Below are 19,307 nucleotides of genomic sequence, written 5' to 3'. Positions count from 1 at the left end.
GATTAACACGCTAGCTCCGCTCAATATTGCAAGCAGACAACTGCATTGTACACCTAGTTAAGTTCATGTTCACACAATTCTTGTACACCAATTCTTAAAATTTGTCTCAAAACATTTCGATTTAAGGGAACAGAAGACATTTTGTGCTAAACTGAAATGACTATTGCGACCAATGAACACTTCACTTCTACATGACTAGCGCTAATAATAAGCGCTAGTAACTAGCCACGTGTAGATGGGAATTTTCGCGCTAGTGTGCCCAGCTAGTGCTAGCAGCGAATACTAGCTGCTAGTAAACTAGCTACGTGTACACGGGGCTTTAGCGTAGCGAACGAGCTAACCTGAAGGCAAGTGAGCGCAGCGAACGAGCTCCAACCTAAAGGTGAGTGAGCGTAGCGAACGAGCTCCAACCTAAAGGTGAGTGAGCGTAGCGAACGAGCTCCAACCTAAAGGTGAGTGAGCGTAGCGAACAAACTTCAACCAGGACGTGATTGAGCCATGCGAACGAGATAATCTTTAAAATTAAGAAGTTAAACGGGGCAAAGCCCGCGGGTTACAGCTAGTACTTTATATTCTAAACAAAATTGTACAAATCCCATTTCTGTAAAAATTACGGTTTAAAAGTTATAGTGAATTATGTTTTTTTCCCATAAAAATCCCCATAAAATAACGAAAAATCGGATTTTCCCAAAATTGGCTAGAACGATTTTGATAACAATTTAGTATGTTATAGTCCTTTAAATTCTGAAGAAAATTGTACAAATCCGATTTCCGTATATTTACTCTCACCGATTACTCATGAGAAAGGTTGTTGACAATCTTATGGGAGAAAGTATGTGTCAGAATGCTGATACCGTTTATTTTATATTTATGACAACAGCTAATTTGAAACCAAAAGGTGAGTGAGCGTAGCGGACGAACTTCAACCAGGATCTTGAAAATGAACAAGCATTTGACATAAAAACACATTAGGACAGGACGACGTCTGTCGGTCCAGCTAGTTGGGTATAAATTTAAAGCTCTTATCCTCTAGATGTGCATTTTGCTGATTTGGATGATATCTTGTGAAAACCCTTCGTTAGGCTTTTAAAATTTCAGAGGTTATTGTGCTAAATTCTGTTGTCAATCATCTTAGCTTTTTCAAGTTTACATTTTGTTTACATCAAAACGGATGGGCATGAGACAATATTTTGTTTACATTCATACGAAAATGGGATTATCTGTAGTTGGTGATGTTTTAGTGAATTCAAGTAAAATTTTGTAATGATAGTTTATTTGTATAGAATGTAAAGAAGGAAATTTACATTAGACTCTTTGTTATCATAGTGTTACGTTAGTATTTGTAATTTTTCTAAGATGCCTCGAAGAGATCGTACACGCAATGAAAAATAATAAGGCACACAATGCAAATAATTGGGATATGATGAGAAATAATAGTTTTCACCCTCATCAACTACATATCTTACTAATATTATAAATTTGAAAGTTTGTGAGTTTGTGTGTATGTTTGTGTGTGTGTTTGTGTGTGTGTTGCTCAATCACGCATAAACTACTGGACGGATTGGGCTGAAATTTGGCATGATCATAGCTCACATTCCCGATTAACATTAAAGCATATTCTTATCTCAAAAATCCTTTCGGGCTCCGCCCCAGTGGCTCTGTAGTTCCCCATGTTAACCTTATGATTTTTCATATTTAAAAGGAATTAATGAATCTTAACAGCTGTTTCAATTAAACAAGTTGGTTCTGTTCTATGATGTTCAATAGCATTAAAGCATGATTAAAGTTACAAGGATTACCAACAGGGTGCAGCACAATCATTTTTTTTTAATTTATGACAACAGCTAATTTCCAACCAAAAGGTGAGTGAGCGTAGCGAACGAACTTCAACCTGGAGGCGAGTTAGCGTAGCGAACGAGCTAACCTGAAGGCAAGTGAGCGCAGCGAACGAGCTCCAACCTAAAGGTGAGTGAGCGTAGTGAACGAACTTAAACCAGGACGTGAATGAGCCATGCGAATACTTGTGAAGTTTAATGGGGCAAAGCCCGCGGGTACAGCTAGTATAAAATATATTACTGATTTTGAAGTCACAAAATGACGCTGACTGCTAGTATATAGATAGCTACAGAGTTTTGAATCTCAGTCATATTTTAGTTCAGTGTTTTAATTTCTTTTCAAACCCATTAAGTAATATAAAGAGGCTCTAATGGATCTTTTGTGAGAGCAATTTCGGAGTCCAAGTGTTTAAGTCATTAACATATTGAATAACAATGCCAAAGAAAATCGTTTAAGGAATTTTATTACAGCTCTGTGAAAACAGTCGTTATGGATGTTAATAATAATGATAATCAAATTTTCAAACGCTGTTTCATATACTTGGAATTGTGGAATTGTTACGTTTCTCGTTTAAATTTTAACCACGATTACTACAAGGGGACCCTTGCGCAAATTCTGCAGTTGAAAAGGGTCCAAAAGTTGTTTCCGAGGCAAAACTAATCCAGCATAATACTTATTTACCTTTTCAAGATTGTTTGTTTGGAACAGTTATTAGGTGACTAGAGCTACTAATTTACAATATTTTTTTTCTTTTGATCTACACTTTAATGAGTGATTTACCTACCTCAATCAGGCCACAGTTGTAAAAAAAATAACCTTAAGATAGATTTTTATAAACTGTTTAGTCTCTTGTTAACAATCTGACTGTGGTTAGACATTCAACTGAAGGAACATCAGTTAAATTTCAATAATTCACATTTGATCCGTTATAAAGAAAGTTGGTCAGCATAACTGGATTTTGTAGCGGGCTCTAGAAATAAATTAAACGTGAGGGGCCAAAATACTATTCGCAGGTTCTCTGAAAGCTATAATAAAGCTTATATTATAAAAGCACATAAGCTTTAAAAAGGCACTATAACCGTAAAAATCGGTTAAGTAGGACGGCTGAAAAAGGAAAGTTACAGGGAAACCCCATAGATATATAGATTTTTTATAAAAAAAATATTACTGATTCCCAATTGTATATTATAAAACATTTGTTGTTTATTGCATTTGTTCCAGGTTTTGTGCACATTTAAACTACTGTACTTATTTTAAAATTAGAATTGCCATGTCATTTAAACAACTCCATATCATTGTGAAAGATTTAATTACGTACAGCAATAATAAAAGTGGGATTCTTTTAGTTAATCCCATACTTGTAGTTGTTTTCTTTTTATTGGTCAGTGTGGTTAGGTTTGATTTGATTATCTTAAAAGGCTACATATTGTTAAATTTTGGTTTTCGGGAGAAGACTACACAGTTAACTTCACTAAAGGACTGGCCGTTATCTCGGATTCATTTTAGTACTCAATCTTTGGGGTATTGGGGTAAACCAAAGGACCCAGGATTCAACAGCTTCTTTAAGCTTCTAGTTCTAGACCGTGTTTATGTTCACTTAACTACATCCTACACAACAATTTACAGACATGTCTACTCAAAAAATCATTCTGTGAGTCTTAAAAAAAGAATTTAGGAAATTAAAAGATCCAACAATTTCAGATGTCACGGCTGATTTATTCAGTCAGACTCCTCGGAAGAGTGAGTGTAGGTGTGAGTGTTAGTCACAGTGGGTTTATCAGAGCCTCCGTGAGTGGAAGTGGTAGTGGTAACCTTCTTGCCACTCCCATCATGTACTGTGGCGGAGTGGACGTGTGAGTGGGAGTGGGATTGTTGAGAGTAGGATGTCTTCTGTCCAACAGTGGGAGCGTAGGGAGCAGCGTCCTCTTCCGAAGAGGAGGAGGAGGAGGAGGAGGAGTCAGAACCAGCCTTGAAGGATTGCTTCATCCCCTTGAAGGGTTTGTGGGGTTTGTGGGCCACAGCCACGGTAGCTAGAGCAACGAGCAGGCACAGCTGTAAAATAGAGAACGTTTATCTGGTGAAACTGTCAAAGGCGTTGAATTTCAATGTTTTCATGTAATTTTCAGTATTTTTATTTAAATTCTGTATACAACATTCACTAACTGTTTTGATGTATCATTTCTGGTCACTGAAGGGCAAACAACAATTCAAAGGCCCAAAGGGCCAAAGGAGGGGAGGGACTATACTCTGGTAACAAAATTTAAGCTGTTGTAGGGGAAGCAATTCCATCCCCTACCCTCAAAACAACAGCTGGACAGCTGTTAATAAGTTCAAACCGTCAATCAGCTGTAACATACTTTATGAAAAAAGTGGTGGGGAACCCAGAAAAACATCCCCTCAAACGCCTAAATTTCGTCAACAAACTATAGCATAAACATTCTAGACCGACACACCATACTGAATCAAGTTACTTTTTTGCACAAAAAAATTAAAATAAGTGCACTTTTATACAGACCAAAAGCTATGAATTGTATCAAAAAATAATAAAAAGTTGTTTCATATCCATTTTTCTTAAATGATACTACTTTCTACATTCCAGATGTTGAATAAGCATGCTTAAGATATTTTACCCGTATTGATTGGTTTTTATTCTTTTACCTAACCCGCCATGTTAAACTTCCCTATCCCAAGCGTGATGTATATAACTTTGTTACTTCTCGAGTGATGTAAAGTTGAAAAAAACTCACTCGGTGATGTAATGAAACCCATTTAAATAACATTGAGTGCTTAACTTAAAAAAAATACCTCTATGGAGCCAACGACGTTCAACGCTAGAAATCAGCTGTGCGCTTGAATTTTATTATGTTTTGAAGAATTTTCCTAACCTAGCTTTTGTTTGTAAATGAACGTTACTATTAGAAGATGAGTGAAATGGATAATGAAAAATATTGTTCGTAACCTCCTGTATATTGTCGGGTCAGGTAAAATCTTGTACGTTACACGTTACGCAAGAGCGTGTTTACATCACTTCGGTAAATTATGCAACTCGCTTCCGCTCGTTGCACAACATTCACCTGCGTGATGTAAAAACGCTCTTACTACACTTGTAAGGTAAATAGCTATTACTATTGCAATACCAGACTTCTTAGGCGTTTTGGCTAAGACTAAAAGTTATTCAAAATCTTGAAACCTTGAAATAGAACCAAACTGGTAGATTTTTAGAGGTAACTTGATAACTTGTTTATTTTACCTGTGAAGGTTTGCAAAGGTCCACTCCACCAAGAGAGAGAGAGATATATATAAATCAATGTCTATAATGTATTTACACATATTACATAGGCTACCTAAACCTACTTATAAAACTTTTTTTTCTTTTAAAGGTTTATATAAGTGAACTCTACCATAGACTACTCTACATATAAAAAAACACTTACAGAACATATGATTGAAAGCTAAGTATACTGGTAAGCAGAACTGTCTAGAGATTGTGGAATTTCTTTCTTTATCAAACTATTTGCAGAAAATTACTTTTTGTCTTCTTTAATCATAATATAGCAAAAAAAAATAGAATAAGATGGGAACCTCCATGTTACTAAACAACACACAATAGCCAGTGAAGTTTGTCACAGTAATTGAATCTAACCCTAGGTAGGTAGCTAACTTACCACTTACAGCTAATGACAAAATTATACTTACACAGATGAAGTGTTTCATTTTGAAAGTTGGAGTGGATATCTTGGGCTCTCATTAGGTTTATATACCTTGGTAGGCGCAGGTGGTTGTGTTGGTAGACCTGTCGTCTACTTGACATTAGTGTTTGTTAAGTTGGCAATGTCTTGACACTAAGTCAACATTTCAACCAGCTGATTCCCAGAATCAATCATTCATGTCCATGAGATGTCATTGGGGTTTGTATGAGTATTTAGCAATGGAAGAATATAGCACTAACTGAATGTCATTGGTGTCATAGGTTTACACTTTAAAGTAATTTTCACTTTTAGATTATTATGGTAAAATTAATTTGCTCTAGACTAAAAAGAGTACAAATTTGTTTATATTAATTAAATTCATGGTTAAATTTTAAAACTTTATGTGAAGGAAGGCAGTAATATTTCAAATCTTATTGGTTACTCTGTGGTGTGCAATATGAAACTCCTCTTTAAAAAATTGATGGAATAGTATCTTCTGAATAAACAAAAAAAATAATAAATTATCAAAGCCCTGTAAACTGTGCATCAAAACTTAATTGTTTTTGTTAGCACTTCCTAAACAGCTGTATGACATTTTTACTAACTGGGGACCATTTCATAATAAAGTACAAACTAATATTATTAGTAAATCAGCTGATCGCCCAATGCAAATCTTATGGAAATTACAAGTTACAAGTTGTAACTTGTAACTTGTAGTTTATTATGAAATGGGCCCCAGCTGTCAAGGTTTAGTGAGATTTGTGTCAATGGAATCCAGATTGATGAGGGTTATTAGATATTGAATGAATTTCCGAATTTAATTGTCAGCCATATTAATAATAATAATAACTATTGGTACAAAAAGTAGATTATACCAGTCAAAATGTTACTATTAGAGTTATTAGTTGAGATGGGTACTCCACCTAGGTGCAGTATTTTAACCCAAATAATGAGTGTAGAATGTAATGAGATGATCTGTGTAGCTTTGTTACTGGCTAGGATCAGCTGTTTCATTAGAATTCATTGTCCTACTTCTGGATATTGCTTTATATTAATTAAATTATTTTGTTACCTTACAATATCCTGTTTAGTGTTGGTAGACAAACTACATGTTTCGTGGCGACTGCCTCATCCTCAGGTTTATCCTCTTCTCAATTATGTTATTTAATTTATTCCAACTTTGTATATTATGTTGTTATACCTTGATATTATGTTGTACTTATTTATTTGCATTCACTCTTACTGTAATATTGTGAATTAAATTATGGCCTTCCGTCGTCAAGGCCACATTATGACGTTTGACGACAGACATGTTTCATTAGCCAGGATCATTAATTGTGAGTTATATTTTGCAAAAAAGAAATAATTTCTATATATGATGATTACCATAGCAGTAACCTACAAGAGAGTTTGTGACAGCAGGTAAATCAATGTGATTCCATATTCAAGAAATAATTCCTATCAAGGCTTAACTTGTCGTTAAGCCAAACACTTGTCCAACATTTTTTTTATGAATGACTTTTTAAATTTTTGTCCTTGGTTTTACAATATACAATACAACTATTTTGTGAAAAAATATACTATTTGAACTGGCAATCACACCAAATGCTTACAATTATTATAAAGCATAGGTATTATAATTTTGAATCCACACAGAGAAGGGATAAACTACTGAGCATTTCAAAAAAAGGTATGTACTTAAATACAACAATAGTATTTTTTTTTTGCAAATCTGAAAAGAAAATTTATCTACTACTGTAGACATTTTCATGTACTGCTCAAATGAAATTATAAATTATAAAAAAATTAATAAACAAATTAACCAGGGATTAAACTCACAGTAAAATCATCCTTATCTGCCAAAGCTTTGAACAGTGGCATGCATGCTATGATAAAGGATTTTCATCCATTTGTGCGTTATCATGTCAAAAGCTGGAAATAGCCTTTGTGCTCAAAACTGTTGACAGAACCAGCGTTGTATGAAATAAGGTAAAATAAACATTGACAGGACGTGTTATCTCATCAGCCCAACGTTTGTTAACAAAGGATTTGTGTAGTAGCTGGTACAAGGTAGATTAATTATTTCCCATCAAATTTTCGATAGTAAATTTGAATTTGCTGTACATCACATCACTTCCCTGTATTATCTTATATATGAAGAAGATACTAGGGCAGTGCAGGCTCATTTATGATAAAATAAAGGTTTGTGCTTTTTAAGACAATAACACCCCTATAGGTTTATAGGCTAGCCTATATTATAAATAAATAAATATGTCTTTATTAGGCATTTCTCTGGTACACCAGCTTTTCGTGATACACAACTTTCGTCACTATACTAGACCTTATTCTAATATTTGGCCATTAGACTTAGACACTAAGACAATAATTAACATTTTTTTTAACACATCTTATAGGGTTTTTCTTTAAATGTTTTGATAGATGCAACAACCTTCAGGCCATCGGGTAGCCCATTGTACAATGGAAGGTCCAAATATGAGAAGCTCTTCCACTCAAGCTCAAGAGAAACTCTTGGGAGGTGAAGCCTCCCACCATGACATGTCCTGCGCTGGGAAACCTCATTGGATCGTGAAGAGAAAGCCTCTCGTGTATTGAAATTATGGTTTTTAGAGAAAAATTGGGAAATTTTATGTTTTGGGCTGAAAAAGAGAAAAAACAAATTCCCCCGATCCCCCCATACATCCCCGTTCCCATGGTCCAATCATATGCTGGTTTGCGAACTCGTTGGAATAAAAGTAGGTTTACACGTTTGTACCAAATTTGATCGAAATCAGATTTACGTATATAAAACGTATATAAACGTATTCACCCCTTGCTTTGCTGGATACGTTCCACGCACCGCCTATGTGGATGGGCAAATGCAAGGTTAAAAGAGAAGAGGCCACCAACCTCTTAAAAAAAAAACACCCGCCCAGGCATATACCGAGGCAGGAAACTCCAAACTACCTTCAACCAACCACAATCAAAATAGTTGTCTATATGCTATGCCTCAACTGTTAAACGGCCTCAACTCGCTCACGGCCACCTCGAGTGACAACGTGTGTCAAGTAGGGTGTTGTAACAGCTGTTTTGTTTGGAGGCAGCTAATGGTATTTGTGTGTTTTTTTTTTAAGAGCATGAAAGTTTGGTGACTGGGCTATTGATTGACTCCACTTTAAATGTACAGAAATATATTTTAAATGTATTTTGTTTTAGATTTCTATTCTATATGTTTAATTTTCAATCTTTTAATAAATTTATGATCATAAATTTAATTTTAAATTATTAGTACTCGAATTAATGAGCTGGTGTCCGTTTGCCATGTTATCTTTATGGGACGTCTGGCGCTAAATAACACTTGCGACGTTGCCAATTCTAGCAGGCCGCGGCCTGGAGTTAAAGGTGGCTGTGCCGGACTCCGCTGTGTTTCCATCACGTCGCGTTGTCCGATCGATCCAACCACGATAATGGCAACCGTTTGCTTAAAAAATGTATTGTAAATATAGACTATAGTGTTTTAGTGATAATAAGATGACTTAATTAAGAAGACCCCTGAAGATGCCAAATAAGGTGGAGAAATTCATCAGCTACGGTAACACAGACATCTTACCTACTCAAAAACTATAGGCTACAACAGCCAACAGCAAAGTTAATCATTCAAGTTCATCAAACTGAAATGGAAAATGAATATTACAACGCACCACGAAACACTTTGCAGCATTCCTAGTCTCTAAAAAAAATGTTTTGTAATTTAACCACGGCCATATTTAATTCCAGGCCACCCTGGACTGGAGTTAAAGGTGGCCAGGCATGAACTCTCACACCGGCTCTTACTCCCACGTCGTACACTGTCCGCCAATCGAATGTGAATAAAAAGTGTAATTTCGCGTAAACAATATAACAACAGTGCAAATATAAGAAGTATTTTTCTAGTACTGTAATCGTGATAAGAATTATGAACTGATGGCACACAAGTGATGCACATCGAGCTTTGTACGTTTCATTATAAAAGATATTACAGTAGCATAGCATGCATCGCCTTTCATCCATAGTCCGTAGAAAATATATTGGAAAGAAGAAGAAAATGATAATAAAGTGTTGTTTTGTATTCTGTGTACTGACTGTTTGACTGTGTATTGTCAATTGTCATTGTCATGTCAAATACTGGAAAACAACATAATGTATAACCTATAAACTTTTCTATTTCTTATTAGACCTATTTTAAAATGATTAAACAAAATGACTTGTATTATGTATCAAACTATTAACTAACTAAGATAGTGTAGTCGATCCCTGGAGGATTAAAAAATATACCTCGTCGAAATCCACGAAAATGTTTAAATTTGGGTTTGCTTCAGAATGTCACGATGCACAACAAAGTCTTGATTTAAAAAAAGGTAAAGTCCCTACTTGCTATTTCATATTTGTTATACTTTATATTTGATTTATAGATATCCTCAAACTATCAGTGGTATTTACGTTAGGACTATGTGCTTAAATCAATATAACTTGTTAACTTAGGCTCAGGCCTATATTATAAATTGTAACTTAAAACTAAGTTCATTAACCTCCACCAGAATCGTAATAGCCTACTGCTAACTTCATCACAAGAAAGCCTAGTAGTAGTTCTCGAGGTTTTAAAAGTACTCCCGATCAAGGTTAACCTAACCTAACTAACCAAACGATATATCAAATGAAACAATCGATATTTTCATTCGAATGAGCGTAGGACCTAAAGTAAAGTGCAGGCGTTTCTCCTCTTACCTCCGTTTAAATGCCCAGAGCAACTGAAATCAGACCACTGTTGTACAATTCTAAACAGATTTTATTCTAGATTACCTTTAGAGCCTGCTAAATGATATTCTGGTTCCCACAAGACCGTTCAGCAGTAAAATCTCCTGATTGTTGGGTGTGGCCAAAAAAAAGGTAGTACTGTACCCACAAAAGTGTGCTCTTTTCCTGCAACCCATTCAAATTGTTCAGTACGATCCACCAGTGACCTACTAACCTAAAGTTTGAGACACGCCTCAGCCTAACCTATTTGAAACAAAATTAAATGAAATGATATTTATTTGTCTGTAGACATTATATAACTGCATGAGACACAGTCAAATTATATAAATACATGCTGGTAGAAGCACAAGTCAAGTTCAGTCAACTAATAGTAAACAATTAGTGTACCGGTACAAGGTTTTAGGACACCTAAACTTACACATCATGCAAATTTGATATCATTAGGGAACTGCACATAAGTTTACCACCATCTGAAGGCAGAACCATAAGCATTTAGGTTATGCCTTCACAACCAATGAGGTCTACCAGCCCTTACTAGTGATGTGCGTATCGATTTAAATATGGATACAAGGACTGGAAAATATCGATACACGGAAGCGTATCGATACACCTAAGAACCAATATCGTATTGTTTATTAATATAACTCTAATTTTTAAGGTAAGTTACTATCCTCCCAAATGTAGTATAGTGGAAATTTGATATTTTACCCTACCATCCTCAAAAACACTGATAGGCCTAAAACATGTATTTTCAGCTGTTTTGCAAATAACCTCAAAACTAGAGCCATCATTAGGCCTAATGGAAGTGGCACTCTCATTGTGCATATTTTTACTATTAAATGTGTCAGTCGGCCTACCCACCACCATTATAGTACGTTTTCTATATTAAGTATCCATGTGCAAAAACTAGGGGAAAAAATAACAAAATCTGTTTTCAGATTTTGAGGGCTTACCGGAAGTTAGAGGTTATGTAAGTAACGTAGTATTTTGTCTCCCAGCTTGTACATTCGAGATATTTGCATTTATTTCTAAAAATTTGAAATAACAAATACGATACGATATTTGATCCAATACGGGTAAACATGGATACATGAAGATACGATACGATAAACGTATCGATACATCCCGCTCCGATACGATACATTTGTCGATACACATCCCGTTCCGATACATATTGATACGCCGTATCGATTCATTGACCTGTATCGAACATCACTAGCCCTTACAGCCTGAGCAAACTGTTAAAAAGTAAAATACAGTAGCCCTGATCTTACTATCCTACCAGTCTTCAATTACGGTACAGTAGCCTATAAATCATACATAGGCCTATCAGTTTTGAAACCAAACCACCAATATTAATGTTTCTATTTCACTTCCTCTTCCCATTGCAAAGCACGGGTAGAACAGCTAATTAAAATATTAAAATCAAGAAACTAACAGCGTACGGTACCACTTGGGTAAAGGTTCTCGGGTAAGGTCGTACTAGACCTAGGGTGCGGCCTCGGTCTACTAGGCATACTGGCCTTCAAGTTGGGTGCGGAGTCAGTTGTATTTCAGGATTATGTAAGTGAAATTTTCTTGCCTTCTAGCAGTAGGTAACCTTTTTTTGGCTTTGTAAAATTTTAAAATTGAGATGCCACAAAGATAGGTAGGCTACTTTTTAACTTTTCAACCCCGTTACAGCAGTAGTGCGCCATACTAACATGTGAGCGCTAAAATACAAGTCCCGTGCTACCTTCCCATGCAATATTTTTGTGGGGAACGCCTAGTCATACCCCTGCCCCGCTCATTGCCAGTACGGTAGGCCTAATTACTGTACTGTCACCAAGATTACAGTAACTGTGTTTGTATAAAGTTCTTTTACTATATGCTTAGTCACTGATCGTATTTTTAATACCATTGTCAATGGAATGCAGAATTAATTTTAGTGTATGGTGATGTTTTTCCTGAGTTTCCAGGTACCTATCCAAATTTCAGCATAGTACTAAATTCGAAACTACGATTCGGTTAATCAAATTTAAAAACTGTTGTTCTAGAGGAAAGCAGTGAAATCAGTTTAGACTGGGTTCCAGCGAATGAAGTTTTTTTGAAAAATGCTATTTCCATCGACATCCTCCAACCAAATGACGTTGAGAAAGTTAAGATTGGCTCAGAAGTATTGTCATGCATTAAGGGAACTACAGTCTCCTCTGTAATAAATAGTACAAAGTTTGATGTGGAAGAAAATATTTGTCTTGCTGAAAGAAATCATTCTGATCTGATTCCATCAAAGTATGAAGGTAGTCTACTCGATCGGTTTAGTAGGTTGAATTCTTGAGTGTTTATAGAATAATCCATTGTGGCTAATAATTATTCATGATTTTATATATATTTTTTAATAGGCTACCTCAAAACAGGGAATAAATTATGATTATTGATGTTTATTCTGTGGAAACAGACCACATTCCTCCATCGAATGGAGTCTCCAGTGCTCACCAGTAAATGGGTTATCAATTATTGCCTGATTGCCAAAGTAATCCATGGTCGGTTTAAATGATTTAGTTAACGACTACCATTTTCAAACCATATCAGGCAATGGAGCTTAGTACATAGAACTTCACAAAGAATCAGTGTATGTAAGACTAACATTTTCAAACCATATCAGGCGAGTAGCATGGTACGGTACGTACAACTTCACAAAGAATCAGTTTATTTGTAAGACTAAAATTTTCAAACCATATCAGGTGAGTAGCTTAGTACGTAGGCCTACAACTTCACAAAGAATCAGTGTATTTTTACACAGTTTTTATTTCTTTTGTTTTTCAGATGTTTGTTTCTGAGATATGCATTTTAGTCAGAGATAAGTTATTAAGGTTAAAAATTTTGTTGATAACTGATTCTGTATGCTTCATAACAATAATCGCTCTTCTTTCATTTGTCAGTTGTAATACGACTTAACTCATCAAAACTATACTTTTTTTAATACACATTTTTTCTTCTCAAGGTGGTCTAAAGCTGTGGGAATGTACTCATGATGTAGCTGGACTATTACATCAGTCAGAAGTCTCGGGTAAGGTCGTACTAGACCTAGGGTGCGGCCTCGGTCTACTAGGCATACTGGCCCTCAAGCTGGGTGCGAAGTCAGTTGTATTTCAGGATTATGTAAGTGAAGTTAATTTTTCTTGCCTTCTAGCAGTAACCTTGTTTTGCCTTTGTGATATTTGAAATTGAGATGCCACAAAGATAGGTAGGCTACTTTTTAACTTTTCAACTCTTGTTACAGGCGAAGCTTTCCATTTTTCAAAACAAAAAAGGTAACATTGAAACATTTTCTTGGCTCAGTAATTTTCACTTCCATTTGGGATGCGTAACACACTATATTTAAACTTTACATCAGATAAATTGGTGTAAATAACGGCATTTAAGTGTCTAGGACGTTTGCTGTAGGGCAACTAAACTAGTTTAGGAGATAGTAAAGAAAATACTGCTGCTGATGGGCGTGACTAAACTTAAGATGAGAGTTTGAGTCTAGACATAACTTCGGTCCAATCATGTTGTGTCCTGCCTATCAGCAGTATTAAGCTATGTTATTTGTTATGTTCTCGTTTATTGTCACCAAAATGTTTTTTTTTTTAACTACTGTTTAAAAGTATCATAATATATATTACAAAACTGAACAGAGCCCACAATACGACCTAAATTTCATAAGTTTTTCTAGAATGCAGATGTTCTCCGGTGTGTAACAATCGCCAATGTCCTACTGAATGCAGACGACTCACAGCAGTCTCGGTGTAGTTTCTTTTCCGGTGATTGGGCTTCGTTTGCAGACCTGTCACCTGTTTGCAACCTAATCGTCACCTCAGAGACTATCTACAATCCTGCCAACTACACAAAACTGCATGAAACCATCAAACGGTTACTGAAACCAGACGGAATGGCGTATCCTTTGTTTTATCGATTTTGCTAAGCAATGTTTTATTATTATTATTTAAAGAGCAACGTAGAATTTATTGGAAACTTTATCCACAGAAAAGTCAGGTACAGAGGAAATATTCAATGGTACACCTAAGTGGTGTCTAGCATTAGTCGTTGGTGTTTAGGACAAAATCCAACATTGTCCCCCCTCACTCTCAGATACTACAACGCTCATGGTGAAGGAAGACCATGTGCCCTGTCTGATAGGAATTATCGCACAGTGATCGCCACTTGGGCTCTTACTTGCTTGTCACAACATACTAGAGCTGAAATTGCACACGTGTTCGTCCCATAAGCAAGTTGTCTCTGTACCTTACTCCTCTATGGTTTAAGTGGAAGGACTTTTATTCTTCCTCCATTTAGTTGAACAGTACTTAAAAAAGTTACTAGAAACACACCACATTGTCACTAAAACAACTAGGAAAGTAAAATAACCAGTACTACAAGCCAGCGTCACATTGTGACTTCAAAATCTGTGATATATTTCAATTAGTTTACAATTTTCTGTTGTTCTGAGTTAAGTTGAAAATCGTCTATTTAATAATGAACTTATCACTGATCTCTTCAAAGCATCTTAGAAAAATTATAATCAATAAACTAATGAAACATACTGTGAAACACAAATTCCTATAAAAACACAAAATCTAACGTAAGCCATTTTCTTATTTACATTTATACAAATAACATTACAATATTTTACTTGAATTCACTAAAACATCACCAACTGATAACCCCATTTTTGTATGGATTTAAAAATAGTTGTATCATGTTCATCTGTTTTTATGTAAATAAATGTAAACTTGAAAAAGTTCAGATGATTGACAACAGAATTCAGCACAAACTGAAATTTTAAAAGCCTATAGGACGAAGGCTTTCACGGGATATCCAAACCCAAAAAAGGCGCATCTAGAGGATAAGAGCTTTAAATTGGTACCCAATATGCCTATACCTATAAAAATAAATATTTACGGGTTAATTGCCAGATACAATAATCCAACAAATTTAATAATATCTTTCATAATATAGATAATTCCAAATTCACCAAAAAATTTGGCAAAATAAAATACTTTCCTTAACTGTGTAGTTTGATTGGGGCCAAATCATACTACTTCGGAGTTGGTGGAAGTATAAAGCAATTTGAGAAACTAGTTAAAGAGAAGAACGTCTTTGAAGTTGAAACTGTTTGGAAGTGCTCACAAGGTTTGTCTTTGTTTACAGAAAGCCAAGACATCAACATAACAATATGCAAAATCAAAGTTAACTCTTGAGGTTTAGGGATTATTCTTTTAATTAACTTTGCCAATTTTTATTATGTTTTCCCTTAAGAACAACAAATTTTAGTTCTTAAGAAGCATGTTTTTAATTAAAAAAAAACTAGTGGCAAAATGCTTTGACATGAGATGCAACTCACAATGAATACACCCAACCTTCCATCCAAGCCGTTTATTTTAGCTGGGCTTCTCCCATTAAACTCTGACACAGAAGTGTTAACTCCTCAGAGTTATACACCAGACCTGACCGAGACGATTGATTAGATTAATTAGTCTGTCACACTAAAAATCACGTAAATCATACCCAAGCCTAGTTCTAAGGCTTGAATCCCAGGTTTCAGTAAGTCAGATAAAGATTTCAGATTTTTGTTAAGATGCTTGTATGTATTTTTAGGCCTAGTTAGAACGTTTGGTTATTTTCTTTCTAATTAAAAGTTGAACTTTTATTGAGATGACTTGAGAAATTGTCAATTTTTCTGATGCATTATTTTGTTGCAGGAGTCCAAAGGGAGATACTGAAACTAACATTTAAAAATGGGAAGTCGTAGTCTTCGAAAAAATAACTTGAAAAAGAGACTCAGTTTTGCTAATGGACCTGAAAACTGCAAGTGCTGTAATTTTTAGAGTGCAAGTTCTTACTAAAAATGTTAATTATAGCATCCCACCAATGCAAACTAATCGGGACCTTGAATAACCAATCTGTTCATTTTAGCTGGAAATTTAAGAAAAATCATAGCATAACTAAGACTATATTTAAACGACTGTAAGTTGAAATAATATTTCAATATATTCAGTGGCGTAGGGACAGTGAAGTGAGTGAAGCAGTTGCTCCAGGGCGGCAAACACTAGGTGGCGGGAGAGGCGACAGGCTAGGATTTTTTTTTTTACTATGTTGTTGTCAAGCGTGGTAGGGGCGGAAGGAAGGTGAATGGTAGTTTTAACTATTGCCACAACGAGCGCTGTGTGCTGTGATCTGTCAACATAATTATTACAAGATCACTGATTAGTCAAATAAGTGTATACTGTAGTGATTCGTGAGGTTAAGTTTATTGTGCCCCGCGAGCCGGTATTCGAGTTGTTGGCTTATACCACTGTTGTTTAGTGCTAATAATGAACTATGGATTCGGTTAAAAATATGTCTACAAAGTTTGCGGGTGGTGAGGAGGTAAGTTTTGAACAGAGTTGAGTTAAAGCTGCTAGGCCGGCCAAACCCCGATTTAGTTTGTACTGTTCAATTATGCCTTGGATAATGCCCGAACGGGCATTAGCTTCTAACCAAGTGCTTAGACGTCACCAACATCAAAATGTCATTTGTAAATTTGCGTCCTTTGCTCAGTTCCTTCTGTTTACGTGCGTGTTTACACGCGTGTTTACGTGGTAAAGTTACCCTTTCTTGGGGAGATTTCTAAGTAAGGATAAGTTCCTTCCAATGAACTTTATTTAAATTCATGCTTTTGTTTTCAAATACCCTAATCAAATAGGTTAAATATAATAAACGCAATAAAAATATTAATCTATGTTTTAAAAATTATTATGTTCAATTGTATAAAAACGCTAGTTTACAGTTATTATTTTTTAATCCCCCCCCCCCCCCCCATGGCGGGTATACCATAAATCCCAGATCCCCCAGTACAGGGGGACGGTTTGGGCCATCCTAGCTCCAGGGCGCTCCAAACCTGGATACGCCACTGAATATATTATATTGCTCCTACGATCAAGACAACACCGTGATTATTTCTCGCTATCATGCTCTTACTACATGATGGCCTGAATAGAGAACCTATGGGACTCTATTAACAAATGGTAATCAGTCTATTGGGGATTATTCAAATTTCCCATAAAAATCCTTTGTTTTTAAATACTTCTTAGTTTGTTTTGTTTCTTAAATTGTTAAGGCTATGTAATTCAGATTCAACTCTTCTTGGTTTAGGGGGCACAAAAACATATCATACATGTTTAAGCCATCAGTTTTAAGTTGTGTGGCCATTTTCTGGTGTTCCTAGAAATTTAATTTGCTCTAGTAAGCCAGCCTAACTAGTAAGTCAATAGAATTTTCCAAAAAATACATCAGTTTGTAATATTTGATGTAAATAATTATTTAGTTTTATAAAAATTGTATAGGACTTAATAAAAGTTTGTTTTATTGCCATTACTGTACAACAGTTCAATCCAGCCCTAAAATATTTCTTCTTTTGTGTTATAATTTTTATACCAGCACTGAAAAATTATTTTGAACTCATGGCCATGGTTGATTTGCTCTAGAGGCATGTGCGCATGGGCAATTGCTGACACGTCTTCTGAGACAATAAAATCGGCAAACAGCGTGGCAGTCTCAGTTTGACAAAGTTAATGAAGCACTTTTTCTGTGGTTCTCCCAAGAAAGGGAAAGGGGAACCCCTTTGAGTGGACCTATTGTTCAAGAAAAGGTAATACAGTTGAACACCCTGTTCCTTCACGGACAGTACCAGTTGGTTTGACCGGTGGAAAAAACGCCACAATATTCGGCAACTTACTGTCACCGGTGAACAACTTACCTCAGATTAGGCTGCGGTGCAGTAATACCTTGCTTTATTTCATAATTTAATAAGTGAAGGAAATTATTCCCCCTAAGATATTTCTTAAGTAAGGCCTAAATTTGAGACCTTTTCCTCTGAATCAGAAAGTCGTGCTAATGGGTTTAAGATGTGTAAGGGCCAAGTAACCATAATGGCTTGTTCCAATGCTGCTGGTAATCATAAGCTTCCTTTCATGATGATAGGCAAAGCTGCTATGCCTCAAGCCTTCAAACATATTAACATGAAGTCATTTACAGTGTATTATAGGAACCAGAAGAGAGGCTGGATGGACGGGAAACTGTTTAAAGAATGGCTCCATGACCAATTCGTACCATTTGTTTAACGATTTAGCCAAGAAAATGACATCCCCCCATGTGCCATTCTTTTGATAGATAATGCGCCGTCCCACCCAGTTGTCGACAAACTTGCATGTGGCGAAATAAAGGCTGCCTTTTTACCACCAAATGTGACGTCTTTACTGCAACCAATGGACCAGGGAGTTTTGCAGGCACTGAAGCTAAAGTAATTGCAAACATTTTTTAAAGTCCTTAATTGAAGATGATGCATTTCCCTTGGTTTAAAAATTAAACAGACAAACGTAAAGGATGTTGTGTATTGGGCCGCTGAATCTTGGGAAAATGTGACAGCTGGAGCTAAAAGAAAATCGTGAAAAAAGTTATGGACATCTTAAGATTTAGAAGAAACCCCTACCGAAAATGACTCAGTTAACTTGTTACCAATGATTGAAAACATTCCTGGTTGTGAAAATACGTTCCAAGAGGACGTGGATGAATAGATGGCGGCGGACGGCAATAGTGCAGAGAATCTGACTAACAATGACATAATAGCAGCACTGACGCAAGATCATGTTCAGGGTGTTGAGGGGGAGGGTAGTGATTACGAGCCAGTGGGCAGGGGAGGAGAGGAGAAAGTGACACACAATGACCTGCAGTGCTTGACCTTGAACAACAGTCTACTGCTAGGCCTGCAGATGTGATGTTCATGAGAAAATGGCAGAACTACGGGGCGAAAAACAGACTGACAAAACTACAACAAATGACGATGCAGGATTTCATGTCTAATAACAAGTAGGCCTAACCTAAGTTCATTTTTCAGTACAGTGTGCAATATTTCTTACAAAATATTTCTTTGTTTTATAGGTTTTTTTATTGTTTTGTAAATTTAATCTTTGCTAATAAACAAACCTCCCA

The 19,307-nt window shown here is 35.9% G+C and overlaps 2 protein-coding genes across 3 annotated transcripts; one reads left to right on the top strand and one right to left on the bottom strand.

Annotated features, from left to right (window-relative positions):
- Window positions 1-3,531: 3,531 nt before the first annotated feature.
- LOC129004051 (uncharacterized) lies at window positions 3,532-5,623 on the bottom strand. The gene is made up of 2 exons (XM_054432431.1): window positions 5,533-5,623; window positions 3,532-3,888 (listed from the first exon to the last, which is right to left on the bottom strand). Exons 1-2 carry the CDS (start codon window positions 5,548-5,550, stop codon window positions 3,556-3,558), a joined length of 351 nt encoding a protein of 116 aa, XP_054288406.1. The 5' UTR covers window positions 5,551-5,623; the 3' UTR covers window positions 3,532-3,555.
- A 4,055-nt stretch (window positions 5,624-9,678) lies between these two features.
- On the top strand, window positions 9,679-17,100 carry LOC129004047 (histidine protein methyltransferase 1 homolog). 2 transcript variants are annotated; one of them, XM_054432422.1, is made up of 6 exons: window positions 9,679-9,919; window positions 12,353-12,595; window positions 13,300-13,457; window positions 14,014-14,234; window positions 15,355-15,470; window positions 16,040-17,100. In XM_054432422.1, the coding sequence occupies exons 1-6, from the start codon at window positions 9,856-9,858 to the stop codon at window positions 16,087-16,089; spliced, it is 852 nt and encodes a 283-aa protein (XP_054288397.1). In that variant the 5' UTR covers window positions 9,679-9,855; the 3' UTR covers window positions 16,090-17,100. The 2 variants fall into 2 exon arrangements, with proteins under 2 accessions (XP_054288397.1, XP_054288398.1); XM_054432423.1 differs by lacking the exon at window positions 12,353-12,595.
- The last annotated feature ends 2,207 nt before the right edge of the window (window positions 17,101-19,307 follow it).

Source organism: Macrosteles quadrilineatus, unplaced genomic scaffold, assembly GCF_028750875.1.
Source record: "Macrosteles quadrilineatus isolate MER2022 unplaced genomic scaffold, UCM_ALF_1.0 Scaffold_9__3_contigs__length_116548681, whole genome shotgun sequence".
Classification (NCBI taxonomy): Eukaryota; Metazoa; Arthropoda; class Insecta; order Hemiptera; family Cicadellidae; genus Macrosteles; species Macrosteles quadrilineatus.
The sequence above is the reverse complement of the archived record's forward strand: the minus strand, read 5'-3'. Positions and strand labels throughout refer to the sequence as shown.